The following is a 20,328-nucleotide window of genomic DNA, read 5'->3' as shown; positions in this document are numbered from 1 at the left end:
TAGCAGCTCATGAAGACTCTCTTAGTTGTCACAAATGGCAAAATGTTTAAAAGTAAAATGGGTTCAATTCCAAACCATTAATTTATTTGGGACCAATTTCTATTTCAATTTTTTGAAAGTCCGTTTGCGAAAGACAGATTAGATCATGCCCTGGCTGGTGTTTCGAAAGTAAGCAGATGTGCTGTTTAGTCTGTACCTGGCACCTTACAAACCCTGTCAGTCAGTAAAGTAGCTTTTGTATGTGCTGAGGATTGAGCATGCCTTATAGATGTAGCATTTTATTCTGGTTTTGTTCCTTTAATTCTGCTCTTTTAGTCTAGCATATGCAATGTTAATATATTGCATATATGCCATATTTTAGCATGCTATCCCATTATATTTATGTGAAATTTGTAGTGACGATAGAATTCTTATGATATCTGCTAGAATTTTGAAATAGTGGAAGTTTTTGTTTCATATTGAAAGACTGTATAGAGACAAAGAAATAACAGATTCACTTTTCTTCCATCTTTCCTTTGTTTCCACAATGTGTTGATTATTGTGTGTGGTGTAGTCACTTTGCACCTCACCGCATGTGGATAGTCGCACTCATGCAATCAGGAGGCTACAGGATGATTACTGCAAAGCTAGTTGTCTGATAGAATAAGCTCGAGTGCGGCTTCTGTATTGTATTCTTTTTCTTGCTGCTGAACTAAAGAAATAACTGGAGGAAAATGGCCTTGGTGAGGTCTTGGTTTCCTTCATTAATCTGGCAGTTGACACAGTGTAGCACACTAGAACTCTCTGAATGTAGACTAAAAGCTGATGTAGAGTAGGGGGGGGAAAGTAAATTTTTCATCTGTTCGTGTGTTCCCTTGTTAACTTGCATTGGTTAATCATGGACATGTCTGAGAGGGTGAACATTTAGAGTTATTTCTCTTCCGCGGTACCTAAACATATATCACAGTGCTAAAATATAAAAAAAGGGAAGAATGAGATTAAGGCTGGTGTTGGCCAGTTTAGAGACCAAATCTCGTGTGCAGTTCAGAAGAGCATATTTGGAGTGCAAGATCTCTGTGTAGTCAATGGGGAGACATCACTGTCTACAAGGTAGTGATTCAGTGCATCAATATTAATGAGTAAAGTAGATGGGGTGACTAACTCTGTGAATGACTGATCATTAGTCTGGTTTCACTTGCTGACTGTGTTTATATTGGTAAACTAAATGTTTGTGAGACCATTTAGAGAAGCTGTAGTCAAGTGATATGAAATGGTCTAGGTTCATTAAACTCTACTGCTCTTCAGATGAGGGAAGCTGCATCCAAATAACCCGCATTGTTCCCGGCAGATGGTCTCCCGAGCTGTGCCCAGGAACTGCTTACATGAGTGCTACTTGGCACAGGCCAAAATGGGTCAGGGATATTTTAACAACAGTATAGGCATTTCCTGAGAGCTTCCCTGCCACCATTTAGTTTTCTAATACAGATGTAGTTGCCAAATGAACTAAAAATTAATTCCTGTAAAATGTTAAATAACTGTAATTTTTAAAGTTGGTTTGTTTTTAATAATCTAAGATAGGAATTTTATTTTTATTTCCTTTCCACATTTTTTAGGAATTTGCCTGTAATTATACTATGTTGTTTAAAAATACAGTGAGAAGACAGTGATACTGTCTAAATTAAAAATAATTATTTTTAAGTAGAAAAATGGTGGGAACTAAAGGAACTATTGTGGAAAAAAATTTCAGTTTTGAAGATTTACAATTGGTAACTCTTTTCATAATTTTCCCATAATCTTGCCTTAGGTCTCCATGCCATTACATCTCCTTTGTTTCTCTGACATTTTCACCTCCCAATTACCACCTTCTGCTTCACTGAGTAACTCTGACTAGTGACTCAATTTCCAGAATATCTTTGAGATATGAGCAATTCCCTCTTTGTCTTCCTCCAGTCACCTACGTGACCCTGAGCTATTTCTCTGGTCTAGTTCCACCAAGAAATCATTGTGCCTCAACAAACCATATGGCCACAATCAGTTCCACTCCCTATCCCAGCTTATCTTTATTACTGGTGGAGGGCAGGGCAATAATTCCTGTTCTTGCAGTATCAGACGTTAGGAAGGAGAACCAAGATTCTGTGGGTCTCACTCCAACACCAGGGTCATACCCTCCCTATCCTGCAGTGTCTCCTGGTGTTTCTTGATTGTCTTCTATGGAAGAATGTTTTAAGACCTTTTCGCTGTGAGTAGAAGAGTTACATACTCCGGGAAGGATGTCAGAAGGCAAACCAGACTGCTTTTGTTTTACTGTGCACTAAGCCTGGAGATTACTTGTCATCAAAAATCATATTTAGGCAAGTGGTAAGCTCTTAATAAGATGACTGAGGCTATAGCAGGCCGATTCATTTTCTCTTTGGAAAGAGCCCTGGGAAACAACAAAGTATATTTCTACTTTTCTAGTGAGAAAGAAGGACTAAAGCTGTCTTGCTGGCTTAAGAAAGAAATTGGGAGAACACTAAGAAAAATCTATATAGAAGAAAATGCAAAAAACCTCAGATCTTGCCACAAGCTGTTCCAGTCTCAAATTAGCAATGCCTCCCTTTTCATCAGTCTCTTAGAATAAACTAGAATGGCTATCAGGAAAAACAAATACAATTTTCTTTTAATTTTTTCGTTATAAAATCCACATTCTAGCATTAGTTAAGCATAGTTCTTCAAGAGTGTACTTACGACTTAGGAAAAAGAGAAACTATAGGAACATTCACAACCTACATTCCTTGCACTGGTTCTGTAAGTGGTGGTGTTTCTTTACCAGTGCTTCCATTATGGCTTTCCATTTGCTGTAGTGTGTTTAATTTCATACCTTATAAAACATGAGAAATTTGTATTGTATATCCTGTTTTGCAAGCCTTATGTTGGTCATTTCTTTTGATTACTATCAGCTTTTATTATCCTCTGATGCTTGAACATGTATTGCATTTGTTACTGTATGGAAATGGAGCCTTACAGAAGCCCAACAGACTGGGCCAGATTCATCCTCATGTAACTTGAATTTACATGCAGGAATTCATTTGGCCCAAATCTTTTTAATTGCCGTGTTGCTCTACTGTAGATTAGAAATAGATTAGATGTCTAAATAAATGGATATCTTTTCTGAGGAATTAATTTAACCCACTCTCTTTAGAGAAAATTACTTTAAAAACTGAACAAATACTACCTACAAAGCTATTAACAAAAATACAGTATAAAGAGGAACACAAAAATCTTAGTGTATATGAAGGAAGGGATAACAATTTTTTAAAAATCAGTGGCATGTGTCACTAAATATAGTTACCTGTGAATACGTATTTTCAATCACCTCCTCACAAAACAAGAGAGAGAGATTGGTAAAATTCATGAAACATAAATACATTTTACTTAGTTACCGTGTGGGATTCATTGCAGTAAGATGTTACTTAGGCTGAGATGTTAATAGAAGTAAAAGTGTTAGATGCTTACAAAAGTGATTAGAAAAAACCCTACAGATACATAATCTTGAAGTAGACATGAATTCATTGTACTTCAAGATATCACAACTGACATTTGATACTGAGGAATTAATAATTATTCATTATAAGATTACTTACATTTTTCTGGGAAGCATGGGGTACTAGTCTGCATTTAGCTTCACTAATCTAAATCAAAGTCACCACTGCTCTTTAGAAGTAGTAGTTGATGCACTTTTTTTTTAGCAAGTATGTTGAAATTCTTTTATTTAGGTGTGTCCAATACACAAATTCTCTCCTAATTGTTCTTGCACTACGTCATTTTTAACAATCCCAGAGCTGGAATGGGTGAAGCTGGCATCTCTGGAGATGGCTTAGTCTAACCCTGCCCTGCTCAAAGCAGGGTCAGTTAGTGCCAGTTGCACAGGGCTATGTCCAGTCAGGTTTTGAATATCCCCACAGATGGAGATGCCGTAGCCTATCTGTGCAACCTGTTCCAATGTTTGACCACCCATACAGTAACTTTTTTGCGCTCAAGTTTAAGTGAGATTTCCTATATTCACTTTGTGTCGGCAGGCAGCACTAAGGAGTCTGGCTTCTTTATTTCCTCCCCTCCAGCCAGTATTTATACACATTGACAAGATCTCCCCCGAGTCACCTCTTCTCCAGGCTGAACAGTCCCAGCTCCCTCAGCCTCTCCTCACGTGTCAGGTGCTCAAATCCCTTGATTGTCATAGTGGCTGTATACTTTGAACAAAGTTGTATTGAAAAAAACCCAATATCTTGGTTTGTATTGCCATATAGCTTAAAAAGTTTTCTGTGTTGATTAAAACCATGTTATGCTGGAAAGTGTTTAAGACCATAAAAGGAAGACAATGCTTTTACTGGTGGCTTTACAAAGAAACCTGAACACTCTTTGCATAATAGATTGCTTTTGTTACATAAAAGGAAAGAATAGATGCCCATAGGCCTTAGTTTCATGACGCATGTAGTAGCACTGTTGCCAAAGTTTAAGGAGCTCCTACTCCTACCTGTCTCCAGCCACTTGTTTCTGCCCTGGGCTCCTCTATGAAGATGCTGGGACAACAGGTATGTGGGGGCTGTGATTTAAGCTATCTAGAATTTTCAAATGGTCTCTGTATTTTATTGTGTTACTGCAACATGAGAGCATGGTATACTTGGTTTCATACTACAGTAGGGACAAATAAGCAGCCGGGGCAAAGAGGTGCAAACATAGCTGCTTGAAGCCACTGTGTTGTTTTGAAGATATGGGCAGGTACTGAGTAGCTGATGTGGGGCGGGTATGGCATTAATCCACATGGACATCCTACATCAAAGGAATGAGAGAATGCAGTGCTGTACTGAGCCGTAGTGCAGGATGACAAGTATAAACCCCAGGCAGCATTAGCATGTTAGGCTATGTTGCCAATACAGTGGTGGACTAAATAACATGTTTAAGCCACGTAACAAATGAAAACTTGTAATCAGTGTTTGGAAACAGTTAATACAGTTCTGCAGATATCTAACACACAGGTGAAGGTCTTTGGAATGAGGTGCTATCTGGAAATGGGAACTGATCATTAGATATGAAATAGACAACGGAGATATTCTGGAATGATTTTGCATTTATGCTCTTATGATAAAAAGCATTTGGAGAATTGATTTATACATGCTCGTTGCAATCATTAAGTAGGCACTTCATTTATGTTTCGAACAGGATCAAAAATTGCAGATGCACTTAACAGCGAAAGAGGAGCATCAGAAGAAACTGAATGAAGTTGAGAGGTGTTATGCTACTATTGCATGTCAGTTTGGAGTTGTAAAAGGTGTTCATGGAAAACTAGAGCACAGCGGTAAGTATGTCTTAAATGTCCTCCAGCATTTGTTTTTGCTGTGTTTTGACAATACTGAGTTGGAGACACCTGACAATTCAAAAAAATAGCAGCTACCATGTGCCTAGCATCAAATATACCAACTGACAATTACTGCATCTCAGTAGCTTCTTCAGTGCTCTTTCTGTGAGTGTCAGGTTAAGCAGCACAGGCTCTGTACCTCTTCTGCTCTTTGCTAACACACTACTACAGTTGTGTGTGTGACCACATGGTAAATTACACTGAGGAACCGATCTGTGTTCAAAACAATCCAGCAGCAGACCCACCTCTTAAAAAAAAAAAAATTGTGCTTAATTTGGATCAGCTTCCTGTTGCCATTTAGCATAATCAACGTAAACAGTTGTACCAGCTCAAATGAGGGAGTGAAAGTAAAGGAATTAGCAAAGAGGGGAAAATGAATGCTGTTTAAAGTAGTTTTAATGTTGGGAAATGGACAGAAAATATTAATGAAATAATAATTATTTTATTGTACAGGAATATAAAATATTAAAACCAATTTAGTAAATAGGTTGGTAGGAATAATTTTATGCAGTTATCATTGTTATGGAGATTCTGACTATATGGCTACTCAAGCTTTATAAGTCAGTACCTTATCCTCGTTTATGTGTTGAAACGTAACAAAATTATTTGTGAATCTACTAACACACAAAAATATTGTTCCACATACTTTTCTTTATATAAATATATAATTTTTATCTGTAATATAATAAAGCTGATAACCTCAAGTAGTAAAAATACCTCATTTAAGTGAAGTTTTGTACCTTATAATTTGAGAGATAAATCCTTGTTTCTCATAATAAAGTGATAAATTTCTATGCAAACGTCACAGTATATGTGTAGAATATGGAACTGTGTATTGTTCTGTGTGCCTGCAGTTTTCATCCGTGTAAACACGTACACAGGATATACATAAAAATAAGTATTTTTTTTAAGGGAGTGGAGAAATTGTTGTATAACTCAAAACAAACAAACAAAAGCCCTAAGTACACAAAACGAAAAAAAACCCAAAACTTTGAATACTAAAGTTTATGGTTTTTTTTCTGCCTGAAACCAAATAGTTTTTCAGATCTAGTTAGATGTTCTATGTGTATTCATGTTATTTCAGTACCTCGAGTTACTTATATTCAAATTTTTTTGAATAGGTTAATATTAAAAACAATTTAAGAGAAAACATTGCTCTGTTTTTCCTTTTATCTACATTGCACAGGGCTTTTCTATTATGTCAGATGCAGAAAAGTCTTTTTGAAATTTCATGGAAAAATAACATTTTTTATGTTATTTACTGTCAGTATTTATACTTTTTGAACCATATATAAATGCTTTTTTGCCTTGTTTCTAGTTATATTAATCAGTAATTGCAAAATGAACCTCTAGAAAAGATTAGATGTGTTACTAACTGCTGCTCTTCAAGAAGCCAATCTGTTCACCAGTGTAACTCTAGTGTGTCTTTAACTGCAGAGAGCATTCAATTTGCATTGCAGTATTTAAGGCATGCAGCAGGCACATAGGTAACTTGTAAATTCTGAGCAAGAAACTGCAGTCAGTGGAAAAGTCAGGCGGAAAGTATGCAAGCCATTTTTAATGCAAATTGTTTAAATTAAATTATAAACTATTGTTCTTTATCTGCTGTATTAAAGCAGTATGTAGGGAAGCAAGAAAGTGAAAACTGATGTATTACAGTGCTGTATAGGGAAAATACCACAATTTATAATAAATCTAAAACTTTATTGCCTAAACAATGTCCTATTATTAGTATTTTAACACTAGAGAGTGAACACATGACTCTTGTTGAAAGATAGGAGAGAGTTTTACCAATTTTTACCTGCTGGTTTTTCTGCTGTTTTCCTAAGTTGTGTCAGAAGATATTTGTTACATTCTTGAGTATTTTCATTTGTTAAGCACATATTCCACATTCTTAAATAAAACTGCAAAATTGCTTATTGTATTGTAAGGCTGTTGTCCGTCATTCCCCATGATGCTTACCGTCTTTAGCAGAAAAGGAAAGAACTTTCTGGGTGTGACGGAGTGTCTAGAGTTCTTGTGTTCAAGTGTAGTGCCAGAAGCTTTTTGAGAAAACAGAGAAAAAAGATTAGGAGTGAATGAAGAGGAATCAGGCCTAGAAAGGCTGAAGAGAGACCTCAGAGGTTCAAAATACTAAGATTGAACAGCGGTGACTGAAAGTACAGGGACCAGTGAATATCTCCAGCTTTTCATTGTCAAACTTCAAACAATTTCCTAGTGATATCTTGGCCTCTGTAAAGTCTAAGAGAAAATTCCCTTCCCTTTCAAAAGGGTCAGAATTTATTCTTAGAGTTTTCCTCTCCATTATCCTCTGCGGTTTGTTGTCTTCCATGTCCTATATGCATATAACTTTGTACACCTGTTAACTGTTACTTGAATGCTCTACGTTCATTATGCTCATTATGTTCTACGTTCCTCTGAAAATAAATTCATCAGAAAATTACAAGGAAAGCCCTAGCTAAGAAACAAAACTAAACTTAAAAGTTAATGGAGAAGTGATTCTAGTAAAGTGACATCAAATGACACTAAAAATTACATTGCAATTTTTAAAAAAAAGCAAACCAACATACAAAATGTCTTAACTTATTGTATAGAACATCTGGTACCACCTCGTGTAATCCTCCAGTGTAGTGTCACACTGTACAGAAAAAGTAGAGTCATATTTTCAGTGTTAGCCTCCTTTCCACGAAGATGTTTAATTGTTTTATAAATTATATACACATACACTACAGTTCTAAATTAAATACTAATTCAAATATGAAAGTATATATTAACATGTTTTAAATTTTGTTTAAAGTCCAGGAAGCAATACAGCTCAATAAGAAACTAACATCAGTGAATAAAAGACAAGAGACTGAAATAAGTAATCTGAAGGAAGTAAGTACAGTATGCATTTCTGAATGTATAAGTAGAATTCTCTGGGACTTCTACAAGCTGCTGTAGTATTAATAGAAGTAGTGGACAAGCAGCAGAATGGTTCTTCATTCTATGACTAATGGCTAAATTAGTCTTATGCTCCCTTGTTATGCACAGGTACTTCAGATGAATGCCAATTAAAATTTGAGCAGCTCTGAATAATTTCTGTAATTTGGGAATTTTTATTTAACTCTACAGCATCCTACTTGCTTTTTGTTAATTATTAGCAAATTCTCTTCTTCCTGTGCTGTGTTGTCATTGCTTCTCCCTTCTGATACAGAAAGGTAGCAGTGATGTTTTCAGTTCAGTCAGAGAGAGATACAACATGAAGAGTAGTTGCCATAGAAGCAAGTTGGTAGCTTGAATGTAGGATAAAAAGTGTAATTGAATCTCCACCAGAAATGTGAGAGTACTGTGACAGGGCAATTGAGACATTAGATAGTAGTGGTACTATGGACGAAGAAGTTGCCTGGCCATTAAGATCTTTTCTGCCCTCATCTATTCAGAAACTACTGTTCGCAAGGTACGTTTTTGAGTTGCCTCCTGAACATATGTAATAGTGGGAAGAATAAAGTTCTCTTTTTCCCTTTGAGCTGTTTCTTCAGTGCTGACAGGAGAAGAGCAAAGGGACCCTCTGAAGTCATATTTGTCCTGTAAACTCAGTATCTTTCCATACCGCTTCTTTTTCATATCTCATCTTTCTATTCCAGTTTTTTTTCCCTCTCTTTGATTCTCTGAGGATCTTAGGTAGAGAACAAATGTCTGTTTGTTCTCAGCTTCTTGGCCCACTGTTAATCCAGCTTCCAGACAAATGTTTTAGACTACCATGGAATCTTTGCAAAGTTTGTGAATTTCTTGCAAAACAAAAAGGAGTGGGGTTGGGGGGAAATAATTTGTAAATGAGGAGAAGGGACTATGACCATTTTATATTTGAGTTAAATTGGTCAAAAATTCAGTGTTTACCTGCCATGAGCTTTGTTTGCCTGAAAAAGAAGATTTGAAGATACAGAAGTACTTGAAAACTCTCCATGAATCTAGTGTTGTTTTGTGTTCTGAAGAGCACACAGCCTCTTATTGTTAAGATTCTTTGGAGTATGATGCTTCTAGAAGCCTGACTTAAAATTAAATTTTATCTTGAAATAGAGACAGTTCAAGAGTTTTTTAATTTGTTTCATTCTTACCTTCTCTAGTGCTATACTTACTTTTTATATTTATTACATGAAGATATTCTAGCCACAGTAAAGATTAATCAGGAATTCAATCTAGATTTGTTTCGTTACATACTTGAATATAACATGGCAAACTTCGGTGTCAAAAAGATGAAGTTTTGGAGTGACTGTTTGATCTCAAAAATTTCAGAACTCCTACCATCGTACAAGCAGACTGAGAAACACAATAACAGTAAAGAAGAACACTGGAAAAATTCTCAAATTGATTTCTAAATCACAGTTAGGTTTTATGGCATTTAGAAATGTTTATTTAGCTACAGAATTCAAATTATAGGTTATATATATTTATATATTGTATATAAAACCTATATATATCTATCTGAAATATTTGATAGGTGCGAGAGTAACAGAAAAATATTGGAAGTTGTCAGTGGTGATAACTTTAAAACATATTTTTTAGAATGCTAATATCATTATAGCCATGAAGGTCTGACAACAACTTTGTCTTGTGTGCATTTGGTACACTTCAAATGTACAATTCCTCTTTTAAAGGAATTGCAATTTGTATGTGACAAAAAGCGGGACATTCATCTAAAATGCGGCATATCTTTATTGTAATATATTGTAAATATCAAAATTTAGGAGTTTTAGAAATGTTTAAGCATCAGAGTAAATTAGGTTTGTTGCGTTCATTAAGAAACGAAGAATAATTCATTACTTAGAATTCTCTGAGGGCAAGTAATTTGAGAGGTAAGAAAAATGTTTAAGAAGATTTTACGTAGTGAAATTTGTGAGTAACAGAGGTGTGTGAGATAAACTGATAGTGATTTATATACTCCAGTAATCAAACATATTGCTTGATCCATTTTTTTTAGCTGTACTCTTGATTCTTAAGGTCATGGGTGATGAATTCTAAATAAAATACTGTTAGATAAGCAGAGGAAGGGGCCAACTGAAACTTAATATGGCTTATTCAGTTCACCAGGAAATGCCTTTGTCATGGTTCTTTCTGAATTTCTTATTGGTTGTTTAGTATTTGACCATCCTATTTGGAACGTCAGTGGAAAACTGAACTGCAGCTTCATTTCTTAGCCTTTTAATATTCACGTAGTGCTGCAGGACTTTGCTGTGGCAATGCCTTAGTCTGAAAAAGAGTGAGGTTTTGTTTATTTGTAAATATAGTTTTGTAAATAAAAGTTGTATATAATAGAAAGACATGCCTTTTTCCTCAAAATGCAGAATTTCAGTGAAAACAGGGTTAAAAATTAACAATATGGTAAAAATAAAACCAACCCACCTATCCCATTTTTCAATATTCCCTATTTCAATAGCTTGCTTATAAAACATTTCTGGAAAGTAGTAGTGAGAGCGTGCCTTTCTGAGCTATATCTGTAATGGCACTTGCTAGTTCAGCACAACTTCTCTTTGTGAAGGGCTGTGGGCTCATCTTTTGGGTCATTCTGTAAACCAAGAGAGAAGAAGTGCCTGGACCCAGTAAGAAGTGCCCTGAGCTAGTTTAATTTCGTTGTGGTTACCTTGTACTTAGCCTAACCATTGCAAAAGTGATCTTAAAGCAGTCAGGTGTTTTCCGTTGTTGGGGAGTGGTATCTGTTGTAGCATTGAAGGGACCTACAAGAGATACAAAGCAATGAGAAAACTTTGATAATTAGAGAAGTTTGGAAGAGGGATTACCAGGCTGTTTTCACTTGCTACATAGCTAAAAGAAGTAATGATACATGCAGCACAAGCTGGGACAACTTACAAAGCTGTTTTATCTGCCTTGGAGACTTGACTGACCTCTAACAGCTCTGAGAACTTGGATTCCAGCTTCTTTCCTCTATAGCCTCAGTGCTGGAGTGAGAATGACTGTCCATGTCAGCTCTTATCATAGCCATTACTTTGACTCAGACCAGGAGGATCTCACACATTTGTTCTTAATGGGAATATGAAGTTATTGAATACTAATCTCCACTTTTAATGAAACTGCTAGTGTGTGGTGGGGGTGTTAAATATGTGCAAGAGTAAAACCTGGGTTAAATTGAGGTCCATATTTCACAGGTTTAGTCTTCTGGGATTTGTGGAAAGAAACATTGTATTTTCCTCTTGACATTGCCTGCTTACAAGTCCAGTTCCTAGATCTTGGCTTAATAGACTGTAGAATGATTTCCTTTTCAGTAACATTTATTTTAGGAATTGAACATTTAGATATTCAGTGTGGTAGGAGTCTTTTAAACCACTGTGAAAATGCTTGCATTGAAATCTGGCCAAGAAAAAGGTTTGCTTCATTCAGCTGCTTAAAAAACAGCTACGCTGCTCAAGGCCTGAAGGGTTACAAGAGAGCTGCACAGATCTAGAAAGAGAGCAAACAGATAAAGTTGTAATTTTGGATACCTTACACAAACTTTAAGTGTATCAGCACTGTCTTGGGAAGTGGTTACATCTGCCTGTGCTGATTGCTCTTCCAGTCCCATACCACCTCTTCATGTTGGCACATGTATTTCTGTGGCCTTGAGGGAAAGTAGAATCAAAATTTTGCATTGACCAACATTACATTTTATATATAAAAAAAAAGTAAGTTTCAGCTTAGATGAACTGGCAAAAGGAACGGGACTATTTCTTTTTGTGACACTCTTTACTTAAGCTGGCTTGAAGTGTTTCTGAAACCATGTCCCTAAGCATTGGTTGCTAGCAACACATCAAAGAAATGTGTTTAAAGCCTTGTCATTCTTTCTTAGCATTCCCCAAAACCTGATAAAATTATTTTCCAGATTCAATTTAATTTACAGGGTTCTGAATACTACTAGTGATCTTATTAGTGACAGAAAGCTACTAGAAAAAGAAGAAAAAAATCTAGGAGTAAAATATTTTTAGTTTCAGAGTTCAGAAAATATACATATGCATGTATAAATTTTTTTTTTAATATATTTTCACAGCTACATAGCTTATGCTTTCACTCACCATGGAAAACTTTCCCATTATTTTTGGTGATCTTGGTTGTGTTGGTTCTTTTTGAGTTTGTGGGTTTTTTTCGGTTGTTTGGTTTTGTTCTTTTCTGCCTACGGCTTTGTTAGATTAGCAGAGCTGGGTTTGGTTCCAGATGGATTATACGCATCCACCTGCTACATACAAAGAAGAAAATGCAATCATCTTTTCTACCTCAAGGGCATGATTTACTTAGTATGACTTATTCTTTCCCTGTGACAAAATAAGTAGTAAGATTTTTCTGCACATAAACTCTGAGTTTTGGAAAACATATAGTATCAGATCCATAGCAGCCTTTTGCACCTGCTTGTGTAGCACACAACCTGTTAGCTGTGGTCTGTGTGCCATTAATCTAGTTCTCTGCAAAGACTGGCACAGTGTACCTTTCCACTTCTACAAAGTTAAAACTGCCACTTAAATGTGGGAACTCTCCTTGCGTATTTCATTACAGAGCCTCCTAGTAAAAAGAATATGACTAATATATGCTTTTATTGCAAAAGATGGAAAAAGCCTTACTAGCTTACAGAATGTCACAATTCTAAAGCATTACTGTCTTTGGGGTCTATAATTGATTCTGCAATTACGCTTAGTACTTATGAGATCATTTTAGATTTATTTATGGCTAAAATAGATGAGAAATAAAGCCTGTAGCAAAAAAAAAAAAAAAAAAAAGTATTTAAAAGTAGTACCTATACTTGTGTTTTCCATAAAACTTTGTGTTTGTGAATTTCAGCTACAACGTAATCTTCCCTTTTTTCTTTTGTACTGTTATATGATTTTGTCCAGAACAGTTAAACCATTAGTCTGTGATAAGATGGAATTCCAGTTTTGTGAAGAAAAGTTAAACAGACCAAACTTAGTTGTTAGATAAAACTATTACCATTCTGAATGCTTGGTTCACCACTATGGCATCATGAAGAATTCTTGATACTATCTGTGAACAGCATTCATAACCTCTGCTATTTGTCTGAGTAAACGTCAGAGCTCTCAAGGAGCGAGCGATATTAAGCAGACTACCTTGTACCAGAATGGGAGGGGTGGGGGAGAGCAGGGCACAATATTTATGACTCCAGGAACTATAAGTTGTAATTTAATGAGATCAAAGCATTTGCTGTTTATTTGCTGCACTAGGAGCTTGGAATAAACTGGTTAGAAAACAGATACTGAAAAAAAAAAAAAAGCAGGATATTGAAAAGATTATGAAGACTATAAAATCAAAGGCATATTTAGATGTAAAATCACGTTGTAGAAGCCTCTAATATAAAATTAATTTAGCATTCTCCTGAGATTAAGTAATTAATGTTTCGGGAAAAGCAAAGATCCTCCAAATTTATAGCCAGTTCCTGTTTTTAGCAGATAGTCACTGTTCTTCCTTTTTTTCCTCCTGATTCTCAGGAACATATGCACTAGGTATAATAGGCACTGTATTCCTATTGTATGCCTCGGTGTAGGAGGTATACCTATTCAATAGGTATACCAATTCAATGTCTGCTTCTAATATACTTCTTGGAAGAGAAAAAACAAAAGCTGAAGTATCAAAAATACTTCAAATAGAGTAAAATTGGCACAATAACATTTTACCTCTGAAAATAAACTTTTAGCCACGTATGATGAGTTTAAAGTTCAGCAAGTTAGTCTTATGAATTTCAGTTCCTCTATTTCATTCGGTTGTTTCCATACATTATTTAAATGCAGGGCATGACTCAAGATAGTTTAAAAGATTTGTCTTTGTTTTGAATTGCAATGCCTATACTGGATGAACTATTTATACGTGTTTCCTGTGTTAAGGAACTGAAGAAAGTAACTACAGACTTGATAAGGTCCAAGGTCACATCTCAGTACAGGGTGGGAGAAGAAAACATCAATCTTGCAGCAAAGGAAAAACAGTTTCAAGAACTGCAACAAAAAATCAGAATGGTATTTTGGAATTTAAACAAATTAAATTTTTGGTGAATATTTTCTGTTCTTCATTCAGCAAACATCATGGCAATGATCTCTCTGATGTATACAGATTAGTGATTCCTTTACTAACTGCATATATCAGATAACAGAACTATTTCCAGAATGACATTTTCTAGGGAAGTTAGTACGCTATGCGTATAATTTTAGAATTAAAAAAATATTGATAAGAAGACATTTCAAAATAATTCTGTTTCTTTAAATAGCTTCATGGTGATTTACAATATCATGTTAATACAATATTACTAAAGAAAATAGACAGTAAATTTAAATGCTTTTTACTGTTCTTTATGCTCTTTTTTTAAGGAGACAGCGGTTAGTAAAAAAGTTCAAGAAGAAAACACTCGCATTAAAGAAGAAAAGCTGGTGAGTTGTTACTATAACTTTGCTATTTACAAATCACTTAAGAATATATGTGCTATATTTTATGTTTAAGTTTCTTAACTTGTTATACTAAACTATTAAAAATAATTAAATTCTGTTGTTTACTCTTCAGAAATATTTTAATACTAACATGAATGGGATCTTACTCCGTTTTTAGAAAGTGTATTACAAAACAAGTACATTGTTTGACACTTTATTGCAAGTCTTAACTTTTGTCTTTGAATTCAGATGGGAGAAATTCAGTATACCAGTAAAGTAGTTGTTTACATGTCGGTTCAGTACAAATAAGCAGTCAGGTTTGCATAATATGCTTGCTGTTCTGCTTTCTGTTTGCCAGCAGTTTGCTATAATACTGCTGGTATTGAATCCAGGTAAAATTGGAATCATGTGTCAATCATACACAAAGGAAATGGTGTTCCATTCATACAGAACATATACATTTAGAATATGAAGCTACACCTATAGATAGCTGGACAGTTAAGACTGTCTTCTGTCATGAACACAGGTATGTTCCAGAGCAAATCCTGATACTCAAACCAAGGTACATGGAGTCAAGTGTCAAACACAGCAAAAACATTATTTTCCCTGTAATAACAGCATAATACACTACTTTGCAGAATATAAAGCATTAAAAGGGTGGTTGGTTTTTTGGTTTTTTTTTTTCTTAAACAGTTGCAGAATTTTCATTCTGCCGTTCATGCAACAAAACATGTCAGAGAAGTGTATCAGTCATGTTCTCAGGGAGGGACAAAAGCAGGAGCTTGCTTGTATACCTACTGAGCACTCGTTAAAGGCTAATCCCACAGTACTCTTCCAATCTGTAAAAGCCTATCTGCATTTTGAGTTTGCTTTTTAAAAATACTTGCCAATAAATACCAGTAAAACATGACGGACATGCTCAGACCTTATTATTTCTACAGCCCTGAGTGCACTAAAAGCATTTATGTGGAGATACTTGTAGCATAATTCATATGCAGATTTGATATGTATTATCTAAGAGAAGGACTCTATTTTGTTTCTTTATTTTATTATGTGTGAATTGCTGGGATTTGTTTTGTTAGTTGGTTTTTAATATATGGAGGGTTTTGGTATAAAGCTGGAAAGGGCTTTAATACAGAGATTAACTTCATGTTTCCTCCAAGAACTTGGGTTAGAAGACCTGGATTTCTGTATTATAGAGCAGTACAAATTCACTATCTGGATTAACTGAAGATGTTAACTTCAGTGGTTCTTGGACTGAGGCTGAATATATTATGTAAATTATAGCTGATTTAGACTGAACAGTATGCAGAGAAGCAATCTTGTCTAGTTGAGTGAACACTGTACTAGATTTAAAAAACATGGCCAACTCTGCTGCCGACCTGCCAGATGACACTGGGCAAGTCATTGCACATCTCTGTGGTTCTGTTTTCTAGATGTAAAATTAACTAAAGGTAAATTAAGCTTGAGTGCAAAAATGTTACTTCTCTTTGCATGAGAGTATACGTACATGAAAAGGAATGAGAGTGCACCCAAAAAAATTATTTCATTTTTAGTAGATAGCTGTATCTGTGCATATGATAGAACCAAAAATAGATAAATTTGAAATCTCTTTGTAAGTAAACGAAAGTACTTCATTTTAATACTACTTCCCTCTCTCAATATACTTTGAAGCAAATGAGCACATTTAAGACTATCTTCTTCCTGAAACTCAGGTTTTTTCCCCGTACAGGTGGTATTTTAGTAATTGGTGTTCCGATCTTCAGGGGGTAGAGATTGGCTTGGCTAGATCATTCCCTCTGTCTTTGATGCTTTGGAAGTGTGTATTGTGTTGTGTAATATAAGATGATTCTATCTGCATTTCATCTCCATTTTCAGCTAATTGCAACAAACTTAATGGAAGCACCCATGGGCTTGTCAGTCTATACCACCTTAATCAACTCATTTTGGGTGGCTCTTTTTTATAGAACTTATTCTTCCTGAAGCAACAATATAGTCTTAATGAACGTACCACAAAAATTCAGACAGTGACTGCAAAATCTGACGGACTGGCACTGTATGATGCAAAGCTGATGCATGTGTGTTCACATCTGTTAGGGTTTAATTCAGAAGATACAGAATAACGTCACATAAGGGTGATCCATTAATGTAATACAATTTCTCTGGGACTTTCCATATTTTCCTGAACTGTAATATGGTACCATAAAATTACTCTATTAGATTATTTGAACTGACAGTGGAGTTGGATTTGATACATTTTATTCAAACTTGCACTGAAGTATGTCTAAAGTGTTAATGGATTGTTCATTTTAATTAGAAGAAAATTCTCTGGAAAAAAAGAATAACTATGTTATCTTCTCCAAGGCAAAAGGCCTGAAAAAGCTGGAGTTCTTCTGATTTCTTCATACAAGCCCTTCTCCAATGCTGAAATACATTTTTATATACATGATTTTTTGAACACTGCCAGAATAAAAAATAAATATGTTAATCTAAAAGACATAATTATCTAATGTTTAAACTTCAGAAACAAACTTTTATTCAATATATCCTAATTTGTTTGTATTAATAAGGAAATTCTCAGCTCTCTACAATGTGTGCAGGAGCTGCTTCAGCGAATAACTCAAACGAATGCTAGAATGGAAAGTGAATTAAATGCACTGAAAGAAGAGTATCAGGTCAGATTTTTCTTGATTAGACAAGCTGTTACTATCTGATATGTATTTTTTAAGTCCAGGGCTGTTAAAGACATCTGTATGTTTTTCAGAACTTTCGACCTCACTTCCATTGCTCCCTCAGCTCCTTAACTGTCAGCATGAACCTTGAAACGCAGTCTATGGTTTCGCTCTTTTAGTTCTCCCCCTAAAGTAAATCATGGTTGCCATTCCCATCAGCCATTTCTGGAGGGTAAACCAGAACATATTGGGGGTTGCTTTGCAACTATTTTGAAATCAAATGATTTTATGACTTTTGTTTCCTCCAATTTCCATGTAGGTATAAACTTCTTTTCTAGAAAATACTTCAAATTTCAGATCTTCATAGCCAGAGCTTGTCCCCAGTTTTATTAGAGCAGATGGCCTAAAAAAAGAGCATATCCTTAGCCATTTCTTGCTGTGTTGTCTGCTGTTGTGTTTATGCGAGAGGTGGTAAGTAGTCATGCTGTAGTGCGTGGAATTGCAGCATTCCTCAGCTCCTCTTTGAGCATGTAAAAGTGGCTCAGAACAGTTTAGATTCTAAATTACACTAGCAGTCAGATTGGCCCACAGTGAACTAAAGATTAAGGTCCCCTCTGTTCCGGTCTGATGTGCCATGCAGAGTTCAGGTACAACCATTAATTGGACTATTAATAATTATTAGCTACTGTTTGTCTGTACATAGCCACAAGTATTCCATTCTTTGCTTGGCCTGTGAGGCCAAGGTTTTGAACTAGGATCTCAAGTTAATTTCAGATTAAACTTCCTGTGTGCATGTATACTTTTGTTTCTAAGTAAATGCTTCTACGCTAAATTGAAATTAGATTCACTTCACATAAGCCTTTACTTTGTCTTTTAATAGATGTAAGCAGTTTGCCTTCTGCCACAATATATGAATTTTGCATTTTGATAAAACAAGCAAGGTTAAAGATTAGTTATGTTCTCCATCAGAAACCAGCTAAAATTTCACCAGGAATTAAAGTACCTGCTTTGTAGTACTGGATAAAGCTGTAGTGACTGGAAGAGAAAGAGATGCCACTGATTTCAGATGTCTAGGTTCTTGTTTTATATTAGTCTACGAGTGTTGGATTTTCATGACTTAAAATTCTTTGATGCTCTAGAACCATGAAAAGATGCTTCTCAACCTAATGCGTATTTTATTTTTTTTAGGATGATTGAAATTACTTTGTAAGTTAAACCAGAAGCTCGAGATTATTTAATTGTGATATAACCTTACTGATGATGGCTTTCATAACACAGGTGGCCCTTTGGGATCTTTGTGTCTGCATTACTGAACAGCAGGTGTATTCTAAAAGTGCTTTTTCTGATAGTATTTCTGAGCTATTGTTTATAATCTCAGACAAAGTTTATAGTATGCCTTAAAGTTCCAGCCAAAACCATGAATGGTATCTGTGAAACTTATCTTTGAAGACTCCGCATAAATATCTGCAAGTGTAAGAAAGGTATAGCTTGCTTTTTGTTGTTAAGCTATGAATTGAGTACAAGTCTCTGTCGTGCAGCCTGTACAGGCAAAAAATTCATTTCTGATTGTAGTTATACTAATTCTGATTGGAGAGCCTACTTTGATTTGGGTCCTGTTTATATCAGACATCGGGAAGATATTAATGTTTTTTCTAACTACAGGACAAACTATTTCTAGCCATCAAAGCTTCAGTGTAGTCTTCAAAGGTAATTTCTTGCAGGCACAAGTATTTTAGATGAAATTGGCGTTACAAGACATTGATAACTAATAAGAGGCTCTTGATTCAAACTTTGAAAGCTCTGTTGACTATGCCCAGACTCCTCAATACTTAGTTTGATGTAAATATTCCTTCTTGGTCTTCACTGTGGCACTTAAGATCAGCTCAGATCCAATCTCAGCTGAGTTCTGTGAAAGCGTTCTATGCATTCTCAAAACCAAGACGTTTTCCCCTGAGAATGGGAATTAAAGGATTCATAACATTTAAATAAGCACACGAGTGATAAGCTTTCAAGAGATCACATTTGGAAACATAAGAGTGGCTAGATATTTTAATAGATGTATTTTTTGTAAACCTGATAAATGCATGCATATAATGCAGCAATTCCCTTAAGCAGCATGATGTAAATACAATGCTGTATTGAAAGTGAACGTCGCATGTTCTTTCTCTCTGTTTAAACAGTAGTCATAAAATGCTGTTCCTTTTTATAGCTACTCGTTTGACTGACAGTTTCATACAATTACTGGGATATTCCAGGGAATGAGACATTAACTGCTTATTTTGAAATATCATTGTTTTAAAGTGACAAATGGAACTTATAAAATAGGGAGCTGAATATATAACTTCAAGGGTCTACTCGCTTTTCTGCCAATTTGAGAGCTACTGCTGTCATCATATTGATTCTAGAACCACAGTATGATGAGTGGGGTCTGAAAGTCATGTATTATTCCTATACCCTATCCTACATCCCTGTTGAATTAGTGGACCTTGCCCATGAAGAAAAAGAGTTTATTCAGAACAATGAAAAAATGGAAGGAGTGATTGTACAGTCCCATAGAAAATATTTTTATTCTTATACTAACAAAGAATTATTGCTTATTTTTTGGGCTTGAGATGACAGAATACTTAAATTTAGAAGGTAACATTCAGAAAGGATCATACTGTCCTCTCTCATTCTATCTATGCATACTTAGTGCTAGGATACCAATGTCCTAAAGAGTTAGAAAAACAAGGTATAATTCTTTAATGGATGACAGAATACTTGAAAATGCAAGGAATTCAGGTATTCTCCTCTCTGTGCAATTGGTTTTAACATATCAGTTCTCTTAGTTTGGTATTTTGCCCAACGAGCTATGCTGTGCTGAACTCTTATGTTCCATCTCAGGGAAGGTTGT

General features: G+C 35.3%; 1 protein-coding gene across 2 annotated transcripts in view; it reads left to right on the top strand.

Moving 5' to 3' along the window:
- CCDC73 (coiled-coil domain containing 73) overlaps positions 1–20,328 on the top strand; it is an 82,704-nt gene that overhangs the window by 46,104 nt on the left and 16,272 nt on the right. For both annotated transcript variants that reach the window (XM_075425378.1, XM_075425379.1), the window contains 4 exons: positions 5,179–5,314; positions 8,172–8,251; positions 14,230–14,358; positions 14,707–14,766. In XM_075425378.1, coding sequence (XP_075281493.1) covers positions 5,179–5,314; positions 8,172–8,251; positions 14,230–14,358; positions 14,707–14,766 — 405 coding nt within the window. The remainder of the gene's footprint in view (positions 1–5,178; positions 5,315–8,171; positions 8,252–14,229; positions 14,359–14,706; positions 14,767–20,328) is intronic.

Source organism: Opisthocomus hoazin, chromosome 7 (assembly GCF_030867145.1).
Source record: "Opisthocomus hoazin isolate bOpiHoa1 chromosome 7, bOpiHoa1.hap1, whole genome shotgun sequence".
In the NCBI taxonomy this organism is placed as follows: Eukaryota; Metazoa; Chordata; class Aves; order Opisthocomiformes; family Opisthocomidae; genus Opisthocomus; species Opisthocomus hoazin.
The sequence above is the reverse complement of the archived record's forward strand: the minus strand, read 5'-3'. Positions and strand labels throughout refer to the sequence as shown.